The sequence below is a fragment of the Lagenorhynchus albirostris genome, chromosome 4 (assembly GCF_949774975.1).
Source record: "Lagenorhynchus albirostris chromosome 4, mLagAlb1.1, whole genome shotgun sequence".
NCBI lineage: Eukaryota > Metazoa > Chordata > Mammalia > Artiodactyla > Delphinidae > Lagenorhynchus > Lagenorhynchus albirostris.
In genome coordinates this window covers 67880616-67904097 of record NC_083098.1, presented here as the reverse complement: position 1 = coordinate 67904097, position 23482 = coordinate 67880616, and the positions used below count along the sequence as shown (strand labels likewise).

Below are 23482 nucleotides of genomic sequence, written 5' to 3'. Positions count from 1 at the left end.
GGACGCTGAGCCTGCACGTCTGGAGCCTGTGCTCCGCAACAGGAGAGGCCACAACAGTGCGAGGCCCACGTACGGCAAAAAAAAAAAAAAACATAATTCAAAAATTAAACTGATTTGGGGCTATTATATTAATTCTCTGGCTTCATTTTTCTAATTTGTAAAATACTGGCTGGGACTAGATACCTAAAAAGAACTTTCAGCCCTAGAACCCTGGGAACATTAATTATAAGGTATTTACTAACTATCTGGGACTTTATTTAGATTCATTTTGAGTATTTTATTTTTTTAGATATGCAGAGCTGCAGCCATAGAACCTAGTAATAGGCATCAGTGAAAACTATATTTCTCAAGAGCAAATGGATAACATTTTCCACAAGAAATTTGATGGTAGTCAAACTGTTATGCTTTGTGTTTCTAACTTCAGCTTCTCTTAACAATTCCCCTTTCTCTGCCTTTCACTTCTATTCTTGTCTTTTTTTTTTTTTTTTTTTTTGCGGTACGCAGGCCTCTCGCTGTTGTGGCCTCTCCCGTTGCAGAGCACAGGTTCCGGACACGCAGGCTCAGCGTCTATGGCTCACAGGCCTAGCCGCTCCGCGGCATGTGGGATCTTCCCAGACCAGGGCACGAACCCGTGTCCCCTGCATCGGCAGGCGGACTCTCAACCACTGTGCCACCAGGGAAGCCCTCTTGTCTATTTTTAATCTTTTTATACTAGCTCCTTTGAAAGCATTTAAAAGGAACTTACTGGTGGTAAACTGAATACCACTTATTGGTAAACTGAAAATCACCACTTATTATAAGCTTCCCTAAGGCAGAGATCAGTTCCTCCCTTGTAACATATTCATAATAGTACCAGCAAATCCAGTTTCTCTGAGGATTAAAGAAAATGATCTACTGGATGACTATTCACAGAGTATATGTTCAGTAACTGTTAGGTATTATGATTGTTATTAGTTATCTCTATATTCACAGCTCTTAGGGCCTCGCACATAAAAAATGCAGTCAGCGGATCTAATATATAAATATGCATATATAGTCTAGTACTCTCTGAGGGGACTCTGCCTTTGTTTTTTATTTAGCAAGTCTAAATGCCACATGGTTTTTACATAGTGGTGACAAATCATTATGACAAGGGTACATCTTAGATGAACCAAATATGTTGTTGACTTTAACTGTTACCAATAATAACTTTGAAAATTACTATTTTCACTAGAAGCTATTACCAATAGATTCACAAAGGAGTCAACTAATAGCACCATTTTCTTTTAAAAGGCTAAATTAACAGTTTGAAAGATTTTACAGATACATCAATGGAATGGAAAGTTAATACAAAATAAAAGGCAGTCTCATTTTCTGTAGCATCTATAGATATTGTATTTAAGTGCTTAAATTATAATGGGACTAGGGAAAGCATTTTATGAATTATTGACATTTTCAGTCTACACACTCCAGGATGAAATTCATTAGGAGGTGATAATTTTGGAAACACATTATGTAAAGCCATTGTAATACAAGGTGCTTGAGCGGCACTTTTCTTCACTGATGCATGGGTATCATTTGAAAAACATAATTTAGCTGCAGAGATTACCCTTGTCTTTCATTAAATAAAGGATTAGCACTTTGTTTACTGAAAGAGACAGATGTCTGTCAGAATTTTTGATATGTAATATACCAAAAAGTTAATGAACTTCATAGATCTTTTTATTTCTGTTTATTGAAGTGCTTCTGTATTTTCTTGGTGGATGTGAAATGGAAGAAGAGAGAATTTTCTCTGCTTCAGAATAATAATTAACAGGACATGAGGTATTCAGAACTGGTTTGTTTCTGGTGATAAGAAATATCTTGTTTCCTTGACCAAGAAATGAGGAACCCATTTTTTCTATTATTTTATCTTCTCTGGAGATATGGATTGCATCACCATTCTCAGGCTTGATAGCACTGAAAAGTATGACATTCGGTTCCTTTCTTTGAAAATACCACAGCGCAATTCATCATTGCATGAAGGCATAAGAAATATTAATTGAGCTCTTTCTGTGTGCTGGGCATTGAAGATGCAGTGATGAATAAGATCAAAACTTGGATTTGAATTCCAGCTCTGCTACTTATTAACAAAAGATCCATGCATCTTTGTGCCTGTTTTGTCATTTGAAAACTTAAGATAATGAGAATATCTACCTCATAAGGTTGTTGTGAGGTAATTAAATTAGTATCATATGCAATATGTGGCATGTGGTACATACTTAATTATTGTTAGTTTTTATAACAGACACAGTGCCTGAGCTTAGGGAGTTTCCATTTATGTTATTTATCTCCTCTAAAGTATACTCCTGCTTGGATTTGGTGACAGAAAGGAAACGGAGAGCAAGAATGCAACAAACTGTGTTTCATTGAGTTTACATGTTGTGAGAACCAGTGTATGATATTAGACAAATGATAGGACTCTGCCACCTACCAGTGTTGACCTGGGTCAAATCCTTTTGAGTTTCAGTTGACTTATCTCTGATATGGTAGTAACTAGCACCATATCACAGTGTTGTTTAAAGAATTAAAGCAAGTGATTCATATGAAAACATTTTGTTTACTTAGTACTATACTGATATAAAATATTACTGTGAACTTTTGGTTATCCACTTATAGATGATTTTGTTTGTAGGTAATGCACTGGCAAATTTTCATCAAAGACTGATTTGCTTCTTACTTAGTTTGGCTTTCTGCCATCTCCTTAACTGCTCAGCTGGCCTGTGATAAGTGTACCCAAATGTATTTTCATAGTCTAAGCCAAATGTAACCAAGAAAATAATTATGTTCAAAATACTACTACATGGTCTTCCCTGGTGGCGCAGTGGTTGGGGGTCCACCTACCGATGCAGGGGACGCGGGTTCGTGTCCCGGTCCGGGAGGATCCCGCGTGCCGCGAAGCGGCTGGGCCCATGAGCCATGGCCGCTGAGCCTGCGCGTCCGGAGCGCAACGGGAGAGGCCACAGCGGTGAGAGGCCTGCGTACCGCAAAAACAAAACTACTACATTTCAATGATGAAAATATTTGTTTATAAATTATTTAATATTACTATCCTATGCTACTCATAAGTATCTTTTTATTTATATATTACGGAGATCCAGAGGCATCATTGTATTATAACATTCTACCCATTTGGAACCTTTAAATCATAGATAGAAAATGTGTTGTATGGCTTGCAGTTTAAAAGAAAAGAAATTTTAAGCTACATTAGAATTAGAGACAATTTCATAGTTCTTAGTTATAGCAATTTAGTTCTAACAATTTTTGGCGTGCAACAATTTTATTTCTCTGTAATTTGCAATACAACTTAAAAAAAACTTGGCAATGCATGCATATGCTCTCTCATCCATACCTTTTCTAATTAAGGAACACAATTCAAAAGTATTGCATATGGTACAAATATGGGCAGAGCTAATATAGAACTAATAACATCTTATTTTTCTAAACAATAACATGACTATATCTATTTTATGAACTGTTGGGGAATGAAGGGAAAATTTACTCTTCTTTTTTTTCCCTGTTTCTTCCTTTTATACAGAATACAATTACGCTTAGTCTGAATTTGTCATTTACTCTAACCACAGGATATAGCTTGAGATGTTAAGGAGGACAAAGGACAACAAGGAAATCACTTTAAGGAAATACATAAATATATTTATGGAGGTTGAATGGACAATGAAAATAGTTTGGGAGTTAAAAGTGAAGAGAGAAAAGGAGAGAAACTAGTTCCAAGGAAATTTGGACATGAACAAGGACAGCTATAATGTGGAATTCAGGATATTGGACCAGGGTAAAGACAAGAGGTCCTAAAGAAGGCCTAGCAGAGTTGTCATACAATTCATTTATTTATGATCTCATAACAGAGAGGAGTAAAGGGAGTATTTTCCACTTGTGTTTTTAGATTGTCACAGGCTGTTTTATAGCAACAAATTTTTCTTGCCAATATAACCCTCGGAACCATTCATATACTTTTTCCTCTTTGCCTTTTTTTTTTTTTTTTGCTCTGGTTTTACATTTAATGAGTTGAAGAAACAAACTGCTTATAAATTTTACTTTCCTCCCCATGCATTAAAATATTGAAAGACATCATGCAGATATGTATTGCACGTATGAGTCTATATAACAAGTCCAGATTCTCTTTTGCCACGTTTTTCTTTTTACTACATGCTTAAAATATCGAGAAGCAGAATTAATCACCTCTGTGGATTTTGTATTAATTCAATAGCTGTTCATCAAGTGTGTATTATGTGCCAGACATTGTGAACTTGTGAAGGATACAGTGGTAAGCATGTTTTCTGTATGCAGGCAATTTGTTTGTTTGCATGTTTTTTGTTTGTTTTTTCAGGTGAGGGAAGCTTCTAGCATCAGAATTAGATGATGGGCAATGACTGGCCAATCCTAAATGTTACTAAGCTTTTCAGTGACGAATCATGTTTGCCTTGCCAGTTTTTGTTATGGGAGTTTGATTTGTGTGTACTTACTTCAACTAAAATTATAGGATATTTTACTTTAGTCTTGAAACTAGCAAATAAATGATGAATGGGCTACAGCCAGTCACGACATAGGCAAGACCATAATAATTTTCTCCGAAGTACAACTGCCTAATAAATCTTAATTTTGAGTCACCTGCAGTACCAGAGGCACACTTTACTTATGCTACAGTTCCTGCCAATTTCTTCACATTAGACCAGGACCAGAGAATTAAAAGTTAAATTTTACCTAATGACAATTTAGAAAAAAAGAGGTAAAATTGTTGGAAAAATAAAAATGTCCATTGAATTGTAAAATAGTATTTATAGACTGTAATAAATACCTTATCAATACTTTTTACCATATATGCCATCTTCCTCATTAAATATTTCTTGGAGAGAGAAATACTAATCACCAAGAAGCTAGGGCAATTGCAATCTAAGTTGAAGAATTTTATGTGGAATAAGACTAAAGTTGTGTGAGTGTACATTTTATGTTGTAGAATATAAATACCTTCATATATAATTCAAAGGATATATATTTAGAGGTATTTCAAGGAATGAAATTAGTTCTAGAAATCCCTTTATAGGCTAGTGCTTGAAAAATGTCAACTTTAGTGTAAGATTCCACTCCAAACTTCCAACTTCATTGTAAAATGGGCCTCAAGTCCAAACTTTTGAGACTATTGATTAAAAAAAATTTTGCACTTTTGAAATCACATTAAATTCATTATTTTAATGGGCATTAGTATAATCTTTTATGTTACCTTTTTTAACAGTTGGCTTTTGATTAAATAATTTTTTAACATCTTTACTGGAGTATAATTTAATTGCTTTACAATGGTGTGTTAGTTTCTGCTTTATAACAAAGTGAATCAGTTATACATATACATATATCCCCATATCTCTACCCTCTTGTGTCTCCCTCCCTCCCACCCTCCCTATCCCACCCCTCCAGGTGGTCACAAAGCACCGAGCTGATCTCCTGGTGCTGTGCAGCTGCTTACCACTAGCTATCTATTTTATATTTGGTAGTGTACATATATCCATAACACTCTCTCACTTCGTCCCAGCTTACTCTTCCCCCTCCCCGTGTCCGCAAGTCCATTCTGTACATCTGCGTCTTTATTCCTGTCCTGCCCCTAGGTTCTTCAGAACCTTTTTTTTTTAGATTCCATATATATGTGTTAGCATATGGTATTTGTTTTTCTCTTTCTCACTTACTTCACTCTGTATGATAGAATCTAGGTCCATCCACCTCACTACAAATAACTCAATTTCGTTTCATTTTATGGCTGAGTAATATTCCATTGTATGTATGTGCCTAACCTTCATTATCCATTCATTTGTCGATGGACACATAGGTTGCTTCCATGTCCTGGTATTGTAAATAGAGCTTCAATGATCATTGTGGTACATGACTCGTTTTGAATGATGGTTTTCTCAGGGTATATGCCCAGTAGTGGGAATGCTGGGTCGTATGGTAGTTCTATTTGTAGTTTTCTCAGGAACCTCCATACTGTTCTCCATAATGGCTGTATCAATTTACATTCCCACCAACAGTGCAAGAGGGTTCCCTTTTCTCCACACCCTCTCCAGCATTTATTGTTTGTAGATTTTTTGATGATGGCCATTGTGACCAGTGTGAGGCGATATCTTATTGTAGTTTTGATTTGCATTTCTCTAATGATTAGTGATGTTAAGCATTCTTTCATGTGTTTGTTGGCAATCTGTATATCTTCTTTGGAGAAATGTCTATTTAGGTCTGCTGCCCATTTATGGATTGGGTTGTTTGTTTTTTTGATACTGAGCTGCATGAGCTGCTTGTAGATTTTGGAGATTAATCTTTTATCAGTTGCTTCATTTGCAAATATTTTCTCCCATTTTGAGGGTTGTCTTTTCGTTTTGTTTATGGTTTCCTTTGCTGTGCATAAGATTTTAAGTTTCATTAGGTCCCATTGTTTATTTTTGTTTTTGTTTCCATTTCTCTAGGAGGTGGATCAAAAAGGATCTTGCTGTGATTTATGTCATAGAGTGTTTTGCCTATGTTTTCCTCTAAGAGTTTTATAGTGTCTGGCCTAACAATTAGATCTTTATTCCATTTTGAGTTTATTTTTGTGTATGGTGTTAGGGAGTGTTCTCATTTCATTCTTTTAGATGTACGTGTCCAGTTTTCCCAGCACCACTTATTGAAGAGGGTGTCTCTTCTCCATTGTATATTCTTACCTCCTTTATCAAAGATAAGGTGACCATATGTGCATGGGTTTAACTCTGGGCTTTCCATCCTGTTCAATTAATCTATATTTTTATTTTTGTGCCAGTACCATACTTACTTGATTACTGTAGCTTTGTAGTTTAGTCTGAAGTCAGGGAGGCTGATTCCTCCAGCTCTCTTTTGCTTTCTCAAGATTGCTTTGGCTATTCAGGGTGATTTATGTTTCCATACAAATTGTGCAATTTTTTGTTCTAGTTCTGAGAAAACTGCCAGTGGTAGTTTGATAGAGATTGCATTGAATCTGTAGGTTGCTTTAAGTAGTATAGTCATTTTCACAATGTTAATTCTTCCAATCCAAGAACATAGTATATCTCTCCATCTATTTGTATCATCTTTAATTTCTTTCATCAGTGTCTTATAGATTTCTGCATACAGGTTATTGTCTCCTTAGGTAAGTTTATTGCTAGGTATTTTATTCTTTTTGTTGCAGTGGTAAATGGGGGTGTTTTCTTAATTTCACTTTCAGATTTTTCATCATTAGTGTATAGGAATGCAAGAGATTTCTGTGCATTAATTTTGTATCTTGCTACTTTAGCAAATTCATTGATTAGCTCTAGTAGTTTTCTGGTAGCATCTTTAGGATTATCTATGTATAGTATCATGTCATTTGCAAACAGTGACAGCTTTACTTCTTCTTTTCCGTTTTGGATTCGTTTTATTTCTTTCTCTTCTCTGATTGCTGTGGCTAAAACTTCCAAAACTATGTTGAATAATAGTGGTGAGAGTGGGCAACCCTGGTTTGTTCCTGATCTTAGAGGAAATGGTTTCAATTTTTCACCATTGAGAATGATGTTGGCTGTGGGTTTGCCATATACGGCCTTTATTTTGTTGAGGTAAGTTCCCTCTAAGTCTACTTTCTGAAGGGTTTTTATCATAAATGGATGTTGAATTTTGTCAGAAGCTTTTTCTGCATCTATTGAGATAATCATATGGTTTTTCTCCTTCAATTTGTTAATATGGTGTATCACATTGATTGATTTGCATATACTGAAGAATCCTTGCATTCCTGGGATAAACCCCATTTGATCATGGTGTATGATCCTTTTAATGTGCTGTTGGATTCTGTTTGCTAGTATTTTGTTGAGGATATTTGCATCTATGTTCATCAGTGATATAGACCTGTAGTTTTCTTTCTTTGTGACATCTCTCTCTGGTTTTGGAATCAGGGTGATGGTGACCTCTTAGAATGAGTTTGGGAGTGCTCCTTCCTTTGCTATATTTTGAAAGAGTTTGAGAAGAATAGCTGTTAGCTCTTCTCTAAATATTTGATAGAATTCACCTGTGAAGCCATCTGCTCCTGGGGTTTTGTCTGTTGGAAGATTTTTAATCACAGTTTCTATTTTAGTGCTTGTGGTTGGTCTGTTCATATTCTCTGTTTCTTCCTGGTTCAGTCTCAGAAGGTTGTGCATTTCTAAGAATGTGTCCATTTCTTCCAGGTTGTCCATTTTATTGGCATAGAGTTGCTTGTAGTAATCTCTCATGATCCTTTGTATTTCTGCAGTGTCAGTTGTTAGTCTCCTTTTTCATTTCTAACTCTATTGATTTGAGTCTTCTCCCTTTTTTTCTTGATGAGTCTGGCTAATGGTTTATCAATTTTGTTTACCTTCTCAAAGAACCAGCTTTTAGTTTTATTGATCTTTGCTATCATTTCCTTCATTTCTTTTTCATTTATTTCTGATTTGATCTCTATGATGTTTGTCCTTCTGCTAACTGCTAACTTTGTTTTTTTTTTTTTTTGTTCTCTAATTTCTTTAGGTGTAACGTTTGATTGTTTATTTGAGATGTTTCTTGAGTTAGGATTTTATTGCTGTAAACTTCCCTCTCAGACCTGCTTTTGCTGCATCCCATAGGTTTTGGGTCGTTGTGTTTTCACTGTCATTTGTTTCTAGGTATATTTTGATTTCCTCTTTGATTTCCTCAGTGATCTCTTGGTTATTAAGTAGTGAGTTGCTTAGCCTCCATGTGTTTATATTTTTTACATATTTTTTTCCTATAATTGATATCTAGTCTCATAATGTTGTGGTCAGAAAAGATACTTGATACGATTTCAATTTTATTAAATTTACCAAGGCTTGATATGTTACCCAAGATATGGTCTATCCTGGAGAATGTTTCATGAGCACTTGCAAAGAAAGTGTATTGGTTGCTTTTGGATGGAATGTCGTATAAATGTCAATTAAGTCCATCTTGTTTAATGTATCATTAAAAGCTTGTGTTTCCTATTTATTTTCATTTTGGATGATCTGTCCATTGGTGAAAGCGGGGTTTTAAAGTCCCCTACTATGATTGTGTTACTGTTGATTTCCCCTTTTATAGCTGTTAATATTTGCCTTATGTACTGGGGTGCTCCTATGTTGGGAACATAAATATTTACTATTTTTATATCTTCTTCTTGGATTGATCCCTTGATCATTATGGAGTGTCCTTCTTTGTCTCTTCTAATAGTCTTTATTTTAAAGTCTACTTGTCTGATATGAGGATTGCCACTCCAGCTTTCTTTTGATTTTCTTTGGCATGTAATATCTTTTTCCATCTCCTCACTTTCAGTCTGTCTGTGTCCCTAGGTCTGAACTGGGTCTCTTGTAGTCAGCATATGTATGGGTCTTGTTTTATATCCATTCAGGCAGTCTGTGTCTTTTAGTTGGAGCATTTAATCCATTTATACTTAAGGTAATTATCTATATGTTTGTTCCTATTACCATTTTCTTAATTGTTTTGGGTTTGTTTTTGTAGGTCTTTTCCTTCTCTTGTGTTTCCTGCCTAGAGAAGTTCCTTTAGCATTTGTTGTAAAGCTGGTTTGCTGGTGCTGAATTGTCTTAGCTTTTGCTTTGTAAATGTTTTAGTTTCTTCGTCGAATGTGAATGAGATCCTTGCTGGGTAGAATAATCTTGGTTGTAGGTTTTTCCCTTTCATCACTCTAAATATGTCCTGTGATCTCCATGTCTTCCTCTTCCGCCATCTTGAAGCTCTTCTGATTAAATAATTTTTAAGGTGCTTAGTTATGGTTCTTCTAGTTGTCAGTCTGAACTCAGGTTTGTTAGTAATCTTGCCATAGCATGAAGTGCATCTCTTAGGTAAAGCTTTTAACTGACCTATAATGAGGCATACAGTCCAGTGAATACTACAGTTACTTGATAAAGATCCATAATTGAGGATGATGATAAATTTTAACAGTATAAGTATCATAGAGCTCTTAAGAGTCCTAGAAGTATTGCTAAAAATAAGATTTGTAAATTAATGAGATAAGGAATCTTAAAAAGAGAACCCCATTTACAACTTCCTAAGCATAACTTTTCATATATTCCATTTTTGTCTTCTAACACGTGTGATACTGAGCTTTCAAAAAAAGTCAATGGAGAGAAATGAGTGTGATTTTGCCAACAATTGAAGACATGAGCTTAGGTCAATGCACAAAAATCTCACCTAAAAGTAACTATCCAAAATGGTATTTCTCCCTTGTTTTAAAAATTTCCTGCAGTTTTATTTATTGTGCATAGTAGCTCAATTTATCCCTTCCACTGAAATTATCTTAAATTTGTATCACTTGAAATCTGTGATTTTTTTTCAAAGTTTGTATTATGAACCCATTCTTTCCTGACTCTTTTTTCCCATTGATTCTTTTTTTTTCTCTTGTTGTGATCTAGGCAAATTGTCTCCAATGAGACAAATGTTTATAAGATAAAGAAGATGCTGCTTGATGAGTTTCATGAATATGTTATAATTTCCCTGAATTTTCCCTGACTTGTATTAGTCAATATCTTAAAATAATAATGGAATCTAATTTGAAAGATACATAACCATAACGTGTTTGAGGATACCAATTTATTCTTTTAAGAGTTTGTTGAAAGGCTCACTTAGGAATTTCAGAAAAGCCCAGGGCAGGTGGCTTATTATTTATATCAACCTTCAGATACAGATTTTTCTGAAAGACGGTATTTTTCCACAATAATATAAAATATTGTTGAGTGTGAGGAATAGAACTTTCTTCAATAAAGATTCTAAATATGTTTATTCAGAATGAGATCATTCCCTGTTAATGTGTCACCCCATGAAGTACATTTCTCATAATACTGACAACTTATAGAAAATATTAGGCCTTAGGAAATGAATTACAGAGTAGTTTCTTCTGAAGACATCAATTTTTGAGATGGGTAAAAAGCAAGACTATTATGTTAAATAGTGATATAAACTATAATATTTAATAAATGAGACTATCCCAGCTATCTGAAAGCTTTCTATCTATAGTTACCAACCTGTCTTTCACATGGAAAATATTTGTGTTATTATTATGAATATTGTATTCCCTATGTCTATAATTTGGAATGGTATGTTTATTCAGTCTTAGCTTGATTAACTTTTGCCTTATTTTTTCCAAGTTTGTACTGTATTTTTAAGCTTATAATGTGATTGTTTCTTAAAAATAATTTTATAGAGGAATGGGTTTTTTAGAAAAACATAATGTTCAATAAAGCAAGTATGAGTGAAATAAATTATTTACTTTCAGTTTGGAAGAGGTGAATAAAAAGTGCTTGGCCAATATCGTACCATTAATCTATTCTCTTTTCTCCTCTCTCTCTTTACTTCTCTCTCTCCAATAGAAGTGGAACAAAAAGGTAATTAAATACCTTTCATAAATTATATACTATTTATAGGCTAAGTTATTTAACAGTTTAACATCTAGTTAAAATAATTTTGTTATTAATTCTTATCTATTTTATGAAAATTTATTTACTACTTCTGCTGCTCAACTTCACTTTAGTCTATTGTACTGACCAGTGCTGGTTTGATTTTTTTAATCCTAAAACAGTTTAATAGTGTAAAATTTTCAACCGTGCATTCTATTCCTCTTTATTTAAGCAGTTAGAAAAACGGTAGATGGTTTTGGATAGTAACTGCTTTAGATTTGTTTTTATTTCTATACTAGATAATTTTCCATAGCTCTGGTGTGGTTCCCCTGTTCCTTTAATTTTTAACTATTAGGGGAAAAGGGGAGGTGGTTTTCTAAAATACTTTAAAATAAATTGCGTTAGTAACCAAGGGCTGATTATTAACTAGCATAAAGTTTATATACAATTTTGACAATAATACCTACCAATCGTTTATAATTATAGACATCATATTAGAATCCTGAGAAATTCTTCTAATAATCAATTTTATTATCGAGTATAATTTGATGATGGCCCTCTATCCTTGCTATGGAAGATTTTGATAGTTAACTTTTCCCCTAAACTTTTCATTTTTCCAAAATTAAAACTTTGGGCATTTTAATAATGTACTTTCCTTTTTAATAATCTGTAAACTCTAGCTGAGTTTCATCTTAGATTATTTTCCCTTGGATGTAGGTTTATAGTTGTTGTTAAAGAGCTAATCACTAATACCAAGAGAATAATACTTTAATCATTAAAATATGAGTCAACATCCAAATTTCTTGTGATTTCCTAATTTCTCCTCCCAATACACTTCTAATCATTTCAAACATAACAGTGGACTACATGATTATTTTTCAATGTGTTTTCTCTGCAAAAATATTGGAGCACTGTTTCCCATAACAGGTTCAGCAGAACATTACACCCCATCAGGCTCTGTAGAAAGGGTTCCATGATCAAATTAGTTTGTGAAATTTTCTCACCCTCCCCACTTCCATCTTGGAGATTCACTAATGTACCTCAGCTATTAGAATCCTGGTATTATGTTTCATATGATATTTCTTAAACACAGATGGCTAGGGATCCCTGCTTTTTTTCTGTGTAATATGTGGCTAAACCACTTAAAACAGGTGCTTCAATGACCTCCCTTTGGGAAACATTGCTTTTTAGCCCCTTCATTACAGATGAATCGGCCAAGTTTTTTTTTTTTTTTTTTTTGTACCACCACTCATATGATGTGCTACTGAATCATACTAAAAATCAACTGAATCAGATAATTCCTGCCCATTTTCAGTCTGAAGTATGAGCAGCAAAATATTGTAGCAAGTAATCTTGTTTTTTAATGTTCTTCTCATGTAACAGTAAAAGGTACATGTTTTTAAGTTCCAATACTACTGTATTTAACAGGACATTTTTAACTGATTAAAATCTAGATCTTGGGTTCTTCTCTGTAACCTTTCACCTTTTCTTCTTTCCTTATTCCTTCTTTCCTTTCTTTTTCTTCCTTTCTCTTTTTCCTTCCAGTATCCATCCATCACTCATTTTTAATTGTGTGGGTTGCATGCTCTGTGTGTGCTATAGCAGCTTTAAGAGCTTTTTACCTAGAAGGCTTAGTGGCCTGTATTACAGGGCTTTTCTTTTCCCTCATTATTATATTTTAATTACTATTGTATTTCCATATGCTTCTTAATAAGTATAGAATAGTTCATAGCATCAGAATGAAAACAATATCTTTAAAAATTCCAATTAATATATATAAAACCATCACACATAAAAATTTATATTTGTTATATGTCTATAGAATACATAGACATAAGTCACAATTATATATATAGCATATCCAAAATTATTGTAAGACACTTGCAAAGGTAAAGAGCAAAGGAAAGCACAGCCACTCTTTAAAAGGCCAAAGTTTTTCAGCAAATGAAATCAAAATGATTATGAACAAATGTCAAAATTAATGTGGACGACTACTTTATGTTCTCAGAAGAATACAGCAAAATAATTAAGTGGTGGTGGGTATTTCTTGTTAGAGTTGAATTCCATTTGGTGAAAAATAAGAATATATGACAAAATATTAAAATTAATACATTTATTATTTTGACTTTTTCCCTTCCAACAGTTTTTCTTTGTCCTGGACTACTAAAAGGAGTATACCAGAGTGAACATTTGTTTGAGTCCGACCACCAATCTGGGGCATGGTGCAAAGACCCTCTGCAGGCTTCTGACAAGATTTATTATATGCCCTGGACCCCCTACAGAACTGACACCCTGACTGAGTACTCATCCAAGGATGACTTCATTGCTGGAAGGCCAACTACAACCTACAAGCTCCCTCACAGGGTGGATGGCACAGGATTTGTAGTGTATGACGGAGCTTTGTTCTTCAATAAAGAGCGCACCAGGAACATAGTAAAGTTTGATTTGCGGACTAGGATAAAGAGTGGAGAGGCTATCATAGCAAATGCCAATTACCATGATACCTCCCCTTACCGTTGGGGAGGCAAATCTGACATAGACCTGGCAGTGGATGAGAATGGGCTATGGGTAATCTATGCAACAGAACAAAACAATGGTAAAATTGTCATTAGTCAGTTGAACCCTTACACCCTACGGATTGAAGGGACATGGGATACTGCATATGATAAAAGGTCAGCTTCCAACGCATTTATGATATGTGGGATTCTGTATGTGGTCAAATCTGTATATGAGGATGATGACAATGAGGCCACAGGGAATAAGATTGACTACATTTACAACACCGACCAAAGTAAGGATAGTTTGGTGGATGTACCCTTTCCCAATTCATACCAGTACATAGCAGCTGTGGATTACAATCCCAGGGACAACCTTCTTTATGTATGGAATAACTATCACGTCGTGAAATATTCTTTGGATTTTGGACCTCTGGATAGTAGATCAGGTAAGTTTGACTTTTGATGGTACTTTAAGGGGCAATATTTACAACTTGCTCTTAGTAAGTTGATTGTATATTTTGATTAGACATCCTTTTGTGGTCTTCTGGCCTGTGTATTGAAAGTTATTCATTGTCTTTTCAGCTAAAAAAATTGTTGCTGTTAATCACTTGCAACTTTAAAAAAATATAGGCATAAGAAACTGACTCTTCCTCCTCTGTGCAGCTAGTCTCCAACCTTCAGCCCTTATTTGAAGGGCATTTTCATTATCAGCTAGTTAGTTCTTTGTGTAGTGAAGTACACAAAACCTTTGCAAAAATAGAATGCCATCCCATCTAATTAATTGTGACATGCCCTGCGAAGTGCTCTCCACTTGGAAAATGTCAAAGGGTTGGCTTGATATAATTCTTCAGGAGGCCTGCACCAATATATTCAGCTCACCAAGAGCATCATATATGACCACCCCTACTGGGAATATTGTCGGTTTGACTGTACATATGTCTGAGTGTATCTAATTAATACATACAGAAAAATGTTCATAACTGATACAGACAAAAAAATAGGTCTCAATTTTATAAGAAACAGCAGTGCAAAACTCAGCTTTGAAAAATATGAGACAAGTTTTAAATTCCCATTCTTTAAAATTGTATTTTTCCTCTCTAGGACATACTGTTTACTTTTAATATTATTTAAAGACAGTCATAAATTGCTTTATCTTTTACATTTCTATTTGCACAAATGAGCAGAATTATCTTAGTCTAGAAGTTAAATTATTTTAACTAGCAATAATATTGTTCCTCCTGATAAAGTATAATGGAAAAGTAAGATATAGGTGTCCGAATTTTGATAGTAACATAGCAATTCATAGTTTAATTTTTTTCTTCTAGTGCTTACATGTTAATATTTCTTATTTTCTGCATTGCTTTTACCTTGCTTTTACTAGCATGTCATTCTGCTTACTAACTTACTTCACTATATACATATCTTCTTATACAATTAGATTCTAAGTGCCATAGAGCCAGTAATCTTGCCTTACCCATCTTTTTATTATTTTTCATCTGACCATTATTTCTGCCTTCTTAGACACTAGTGTCATATATGACATATAGAAAATAAAGGCTCAATAATTCTTTGTTGAATGAATGAATGGATGAATGAATGAATGCCTTTCCACTTCTCACTGTGATAGAATGTCAAATTGAGTGGCATTTTCTCTAATCCCTGTAAGAGTGACAGCAATTCTTTCCATGGCCAGCAATGCTGATATTATGATGAATTGCTTTGTGTGGAAGGAGAAGCCTAATATACAACAGCAGCAAAAGCAACTTCTCCTTACTAAGTTCTCAAAAATCTCGTAGACCTGGCTAACCTCTGTACAGGTAAGGTTTCTCAATCCAACACATCCTTCAATTAAAAACCTAAGCAAATCATCTGGAATATTCTGGGAAGACAGTTCTTTCAGATCTGTGATGTTCTTAAACCAAAATTCATATTTTGGCAGTGAAAACTCTTGACGAGTGGTTCTTAGCCTTTTTTGACTTTTAATTGCAACTGGAGTAATTTCTAATTGTCTCCAAAGAAATAATATATAATAACTCACCATCTTTTAATGTTCGTGAATAAGGAGCAGTAACATATATTCATTTTATTTATTGGAAAGATCATGCATTATTTTTGTTTAGAATAATAGATAGGTTAAAATTAATTAACTTTCCAGGTTTTGATTTGATGGACTGAGGCAAATTCTTAGCTTAGTGTTTATAAATTATCCTTAAAGAAAAAGATGATACCATAGCCTCATGTATTTAGAGACTTGCCAAAAAATATTTCTAACGTACATTAATAAAATTATGTGTGTATCCATATATATGATGTCATTGTAATTGTGGACATAGGAAAATTATACCACTCATTTAATTTGTTTGTTTGATTATGGGAGTTAAATTATCAGTCATCTTGCCCACTTGTACTAGTGCTCCTATTTGTTAAAAGCATGTTTTTAAAGTGACAAACACTGAGAAATGATAAAGTTCAGCTTCTGAAATAAATTCCTAACTTAAGCCAGGAGATTCAGTTTTCACTCTTTTTAAATGACAGTGAAGCTCTCTTACGTTTTGCAAAGAGTGAGATTTCAGCTGTATTAAATTTGTATATATAATCACAAGAAAAATTATCAATTTTCATGCATGAATGCTCAAATTAAAAAGCTAGTACTTTGGTGTGGACTTAACAGTTTAGAGGTAGAAAGAATAAATGTAGAATAATAATAAGTGTACATTTTATGCATTAATATGAGAATTTCAGTTAGCATTAATGGAGGCTGTTCACCTTATTCTACACAAAGTTTCAACTGAGTGTTTTTCTTTAGTATAAATTACATTGACATTTTTCAAAGAAATTTCCTTTAATGAATTCTTATTACGGATCTTCTTATGTGTCTATGTATGGAAACCAACTTAACTATAAATGCGTTAGGGTCAAAAAGACTAATTCTGACTAATTCTAAGTCCATAGATCTACAGTATATTTTCTGTTGCCATCTGTTGGAAGCAAGCTGAGTATTTTTGCTCTGATTTCAACTGAGCTCTAATCATTGAAAAGTCACACTTTTGAAGTTTTTATGTAATGGGGTATCTGTGTTTTACTTCTACTGAATATTACTATTCTGTAAATTAAAAGATCTGGGTGTTGGAAGTTGAGACAAATATGTTCTCTGAGATGTAGAAAAATCCTCAGGTGAAGCATCCGTGGAGGTGGCATACTGCTTCTGAACATGGATCTGGGAGCCTGAAGGACTTGTTTTAATTCTGCCTCAGGTGCTTGTTTGACTATAGGCAGGCTACTGAGCCTCTTGGTCTTAGTTTCCTCAACTATAAAATGTAAAAAAAATTAAACCTATCTCGGAAGATTATTGTTATGATATATGTAATAGGCATAGCAAAATTAACATAAAATCTACATGCCAACCCTACAAGGACCATTATTATCCATATCATCTGATTTGAGGGGCTTAAGGCACTATAGCTCATATAATTTATTTAAAAATTACTCAGCTATTAAAATTCAGCCCAACTTGAGATTCATGCTCCCTTCCATGACACTAGTAGTGGAAAGTATGCCTACTGAAGCTATGTGTCTGGACGCATTCACTTGACAGAAGTGATCTCAGTATCCCCATGTGTCAGACACTCTGCAGATGCAAATCTAATTTGTAGTTCTCATGATTAGATAATTACCATAGATCTGCACTCCAAACAATTGCCTCTATTTTTCAATGGTGAAATCATACTGTGTCAAGATTTGTTGAATAATTTAAGAAATAAATAAATGAATTATATATATATATATATATATATATATATATATGAAACCTTCTTTTTCAGCATATTATGGGAATGGGAGTATTAGTCCTAACATTTGTTTTATTAAGATTACATGTATGCTTCTCAGGTAGTCCTTTTCACAGTTTACCATGCAATCCTATGATCTGGAAGTGTTATATCACCCCATTTATTCCCCACACCACCCCCACACCACCCACACCTACTTCTTCTCTTCACTCAGATTGTAGCGATACTTGGTAATCTAAAGGAAGTTAGGTCTGTTAAAAAGTGCCAAAGCACTTTAACACCTAATGCACTTTCTTCCAGAAGAAGTAATTAGAGAAATTAGTCAGTATTTACAATGGGAAAGAAAATGAACAACTGTTCAATGAATTTTATTTTCGGAACCTATTCTCAAATTTTTCGGTTAATGAATTACAGGAATTTTTTCAACTTAGAGAAAATAGAAAGTGTATTCAAGTGAATAAGTGTGTTCCTTTGAAAATACATTTTGTGTGCAGAACAGGTGATTGATTTGGTTTTGGACATCAGTATCAAAAATGCCTGTAAGCATTAGCACCTGAGGATACAGTAAATATGAAAGTGCTATTTTTTTTTTTTCTGAGCAGAGAACTAGCAAATCTAGAATTTTTCTTAAATGTACTTTTATTTATTTATTTTTTTTGCGGTGTGCGGGCCTCTCACTGTTGTGGCCTCTCCCGTTGCAGAGCACAGGCTCCAGATGCACAGGCTCAGCGGCCATGGCTCACGGGCCCAGCCGCTCCGCGGCATGTGGGATCTTCCCGGACCGGGGCACGAACCCGTGTCCGCTGCATCGGCAGGCAGACTCTCAACCACTGCGCCACCAGGGAAGCCCTCAAATGTACTTTTAACTGAGCCTTTTTCCTGTCCTATAAAATACGATAAAACTATACATTCATCATTGCCTCCAATTGGCTATCTTTTGTAAGATACACATTAAAAACCTCCAAACAATACTTAGCTATTTCACAAGTTATTTGAGTGATTCTCATGTCAGCATCATAATGCTAAAATTCTACCTGATATCTTGATATATCCGGTGTGAGGGAATTAAATAGTTGCTTTACTTGCCTTTAGTTAACTGGTGTTGAATGACTTTCACTCTTGAGTTCTTTCTGCTAAAGCACCTTGTGCTGAGTTCATTATTCATTGATAAAATAGGAGATGTGAGGTATTTTCTTTGACCTTCCTTCCATTTTGTTTCTAAAGTGTCCACTGAATAATCCAAACATTCCTTGTCAAATATACAAATATTTTCCACTATTTCCTACTGAAGGAAGAAGAAGTAGGCTCAGGTTGATAATAAGAATAGACAGAGAAGCCCAGAGCCAAAATTTTTCTGAATTTAGTGTGTCTAACAGATCTAAAAATCTGTTGGTTGAGGTTTAGTGAAACACATCAAGCAGTCAGTATGAACCACAAATGATAAGGACATGTAGCTACTGTCTAGTGCCTACTCTTCTGCTTCCCAAATACAATCCACATTTTCTTGAAAGCCATTTGAGTTTATGTAAATGTAATCATTCTTGTATATGTTGAAGATAGTAGACTCTAAAACCACAACAAAAAGCCTACACATAACAGTTTAACAATGCAGATAAGGTGAACCTTCTGTCCTTATAATATGCTAATTAAGTGCATCTGTGTCTCCAGTAAAAGCTGTGGCTATGTAGTGATGAATAAGAACTTTAAACACACATGACACCTCGTTAAAATGTAATTTTCACATCATATATCTGAGCCCTTTACTTTGACATCTGAGTAATGTGAGTGCTGGGCAGAGAATCTTGAACATTTTGAAACTGTCACGTGTTTAATAAGTAGCTGAATCTGCTTCCTGAACGATTTAGTTAAATATGTTGCACCCTAGTCACAAAATAGAGCCTGAAAGTAGTGGGATTTTAAATCAAACTTGTCCTCAGTGTATGGGTTAGGATTGCTTCACAGTTCCACTTGAGATGCCACATTGTCTCTAAAGTTTAATTTACATCTATCTTAGTAGCTGAGTGAACTTTACAAAAAGAAAAAATAGCTACTTGTTGCTAATTTCATCCAGGTCTGTATTTTTATGCATCATCTGTTTGCCTGTCTGCAGAGGAGCCCCCTCTTTTTCTCTCCAATGCTTCTTCATTGCCTGTAGTGACAGCTGCTGCCTGAAGGGCATTGCTGCTGGTGATGTTTCAGGGAGCACAGCCAAAACTTGCAAAATTTGCAATAGCTATTCCATTGCCACTTAACATCAGCTGAATTCTCTTACGTTTGTTTTTACATGTCTTGTATTTTTCTTCTTCATAATTGAAGGCTAAACCTTTCCTAGAACAACACCTTCTGCTTTTCGGGCTCTGAATATCAACATCACAGTCCTGTACAAAGCACAGCTAGCTGGACCTGGCTTTGTACAGCTGAGCCCAGTGTTAGCCATTCATCCCACATCTAGGTGACCCTCCTAATAAAGGAGACAAGCTGCAAGGTTCACAAATGTTACTAACTTATTAATTTTTTTTCCTACAGAGTGATGTCCCTGATAAATGTATAATTATTAGGACAATAATCATGATTATTTCTACATGTAGCTCATAGTCATAAAAGATGACTTGTGAATAAGCTTCCCACTCACACCAGCTGTCTTTGCTGTAGCCATTTCACTGCTCATTAGCACATCCACCAGAGGGCAGGCAGGTGGAACTGAGATAGTTTGGCTGCTCATTATTAGCCCATCTTGTCAGGGTTGGCAATAGTGATTATCATGGGATTTCTGGTTATCGAGGGGTTCCACTTTAGAATACTCTGCTTCTATCCATATTGACATAAATAACTGAGAATTAACTTTATTATATAGCAAAGTCTGACATTTGCTTTATTTCTCTGTTGTTGTTTTTTTAAATTTTAGACAATGAACAAATACCTTAGAATAGGGTTGCCAAGCAAAAATATGAATTTAAGCAGAAGAGTATTTCCCTCTTAATAACTACTTTCCACCACAGGGCTAAATTCTCAGATAATAATGATTAATGACCAAAAATTTAAGATACCTAAATTACAGGTATAATTTACCATGTTGTATAATTTTATGGGATGAGACATGTCAGATTTCCCTGAAAACAAATGGATAATATCTTTTTTGTTTGCTTAATAAGAATTTGCCTGTTTCTCTTCATTCCCTTCAGTAGTACAAATTCATAGCCAAACTCTATGCATCCACTTACCCCAATGAAAATACAAATTAAAATTATCTAGGACTTTCTCTTTGAAGTGTCATGTGACTGAAATATTTTAGCCTTAAAATCTGGTTTTTTAAAACTAATGTTAGAAAAAACAATTCTACCAAAAATATACAAATGCAAGTGAAGTTAGATATTTGTTGATTTCATAACTTAGAATTATCTCTTATGTTAATTTTTTGTGTTTTTTTTTTTTTTTGCGGTACGCGGGCCTCTCACTGTTGTGGTCTCTCCCGTTGCGGAGCACAGGCTCCAGACGCGCAGGCTCAGCGGCCATGGTTCACGGGCCCAGCCGCTCCGCGGCATGTGGGATCTTCCCAGACCGGGGCACGAACCTGTGTCCCCTGCATCGGCAGGCTGACTCTCAACCACTGCGCCACCAGTGAAGCCCTCTTATGCTAATTTTTTAAATAAGAAATGTTTTTGAAGAAACTTGCTTTTGAGAGAAAATGGCACTTAAAAACACTTTGTTCAATAAAAATATAAAATCATAAACTTTTTAGTGAAAACAAAATTTCAAAATCTATGATAATTTTGCTGTATAGTATACATATTTACATATTAAACAAAAAAAAGAGACTTTTATATTTTATAGAGAAGCCCACTGAGAGCAATCTGAGACAAACAGTGATAATAGTCGGGAAGGGGTTTCTGAAAATTCATTCTTTATTTTGATACAGAAAAATAAATCCTTCAACCTGTTTGTGGAGAAGAAGCTTGAAAGTGGAATTGGAAATATTAAGATAAGGTCAAAGGTGAAAAGTGAAATTCAGGCACAAAATCAAACCTGCTGCAGAAAGCAGAAGCAGGGAGCTAGACTGGGCTTAAGTCAGAAGTGCAATGATTGATAGGTCTTTCTTCCCCTCTTTCTCTCTTCTTTCTCCCTTCCTTACTTCCTTTCATTACTCAGCTACTTTAGATAGCTGAGGCCAATCACTGTGCTATACTCTGTGGTTACAACTGTGAACAGGGCAGGCATTGGCCCTGCCCTCATCGAGTTTACAGAATAGTGAAGACAAATAGAAGAAACAGAAGGAGAAAGGGGGAGGGGTGTCAGAAAACAGTAGTACTTATTAGCTACTGTTTGTCGAGTGCTTTCTTTTCTGGCCTTTTACATAGATTACCAAATTTAGTCCTAATAAAAATCATGCAAAGAAAACATTATTCTCATTTCCAGATAAAGAAATTTAGGATCCGAGACGGTAAATAACTCAAATGTCACATACATAGTCCAGAGTTACAGTTAGAATGTTAGTCTGACTTTCTGCTATGTCATGTTGCCTCCAATCAGTAATTAAAAAGAATACAGGTGCCATAGCTAAGGAGCAAGGGAAAAGCAGGAAGGCAATGTACAGGTGGTAGAATATAAGTAAAGCAGGTAAAATGAAGTAGCAAATGCAAAGTAGCAAGGCCACATCAAACTCATTTAGAATAAGGACAAGCGAACAGCAGCTAGTGTTACAAAGCACCTACTGCACTCTGCCCTGCATCTGGCCATCTGGGCAGTGGGGTGGAGGGCCCTCCTTGGCATGTGCCTCGCTCCAGTGCTTGGCAAACAGTATTAGTGTATGAAACAGTATCAACGTATTACAACAGGGTGGCTGGCAGACGGGCAGGCCTTCCTCACCTGGGTGTCTGGTCTCATTTGGCTGAAGACTGAGAGAGAGCAGTCTCCACTGCTTTGCTGTGTACTCCCCTCCCCCCATCCCCGGCCAAGACCTGCTCTAGTAAAGTAGAGGTCCGGTGGTCTTGTCAAGAGGATGGTGTAGGATGTAGGAGCTACAGGTGTTTCTGGAGAGGACTTTGGAGAACTGAAGAGATGGTTCCAGATCACTTCCATTTTCACACACACACACACACACACACACACACACACACACACACACACACAAGCACCTGACATCCCCTCCAAATTGTACTGGGTTTCACACACATGCCTTAATGCTTAAAAAAAATGCTATGAAGTACAGATGTGGAAAATAAGACTCAGAAATGTAAAATCATCTGTCCAGAGAAACCCAGTTGATAAATGTAGATGTGGGTTTCAAAGAAGCCCAGGTTTGTTTAAGTCATGAAGCTGAAACAGTTTATATTTACAGGGGAAAAAATTATAATACACACAAACATACAATAGAATATGATATAATGGTGCATAGATTTGATGTGGGGGGTGTGTGTGTGTGTGTGTTTCTGTTCCTAGAAATGCTTGAAGAAACAGATTGAATTATTGGAGGATTAGAAGACTTAGAAACTTTTGCGGAAATTCTGAGCAATTTAAAAGACCGTATGCTAACAGATGTGTATGGAATCTAAAAAAAAAAAATAGGTTGAATAACCTAGGGTCAGGACAGGAATAAAGATGCAGACGTAGAGCATGGACTTGAGGACACGGAGAGGGGGAAGGGTAAGCTGGGACAAAGTGAGAGAGTGTCATGGACATATATACACCACTAAACGTAAGATTGATAGCTAATGGGAAGAAGCCGCATAGCACAGGGAGATCAGCTCCGTGCTTTGTGACCACCTAGACGGGTGGGATAGGGAGGGAGGGAGGGAGGGAGACGCAAGAGGGA

General features: G+C 35.3%; 1 protein-coding gene across 9 annotated transcripts in view; it reads left to right on the top strand.

The window, feature by feature from the left end:
• The window catches only part of ADGRL3 (adhesion G protein-coupled receptor L3), an 854596-nt gene that overhangs the window by 516855 nt on the left and 314259 nt on the right, over nt 1-23482 (top strand). For 8 of the 9 annotated variants that reach the window (XM_060148098.1, XM_060148096.1, XM_060148097.1 and 5 more), the window contains 2 exons: nt 11361-11375; nt 13531-14331. In XM_060148098.1, the coding sequence (XP_060004081.1) occupies nt 11361-11375; nt 13531-14331 (816 nt within the window). The remainder of the gene's footprint in view (nt 1-11360; nt 11376-13530; nt 14332-23482) is intronic. The other variant, XM_060148094.1, reaches the window with a different exon arrangement.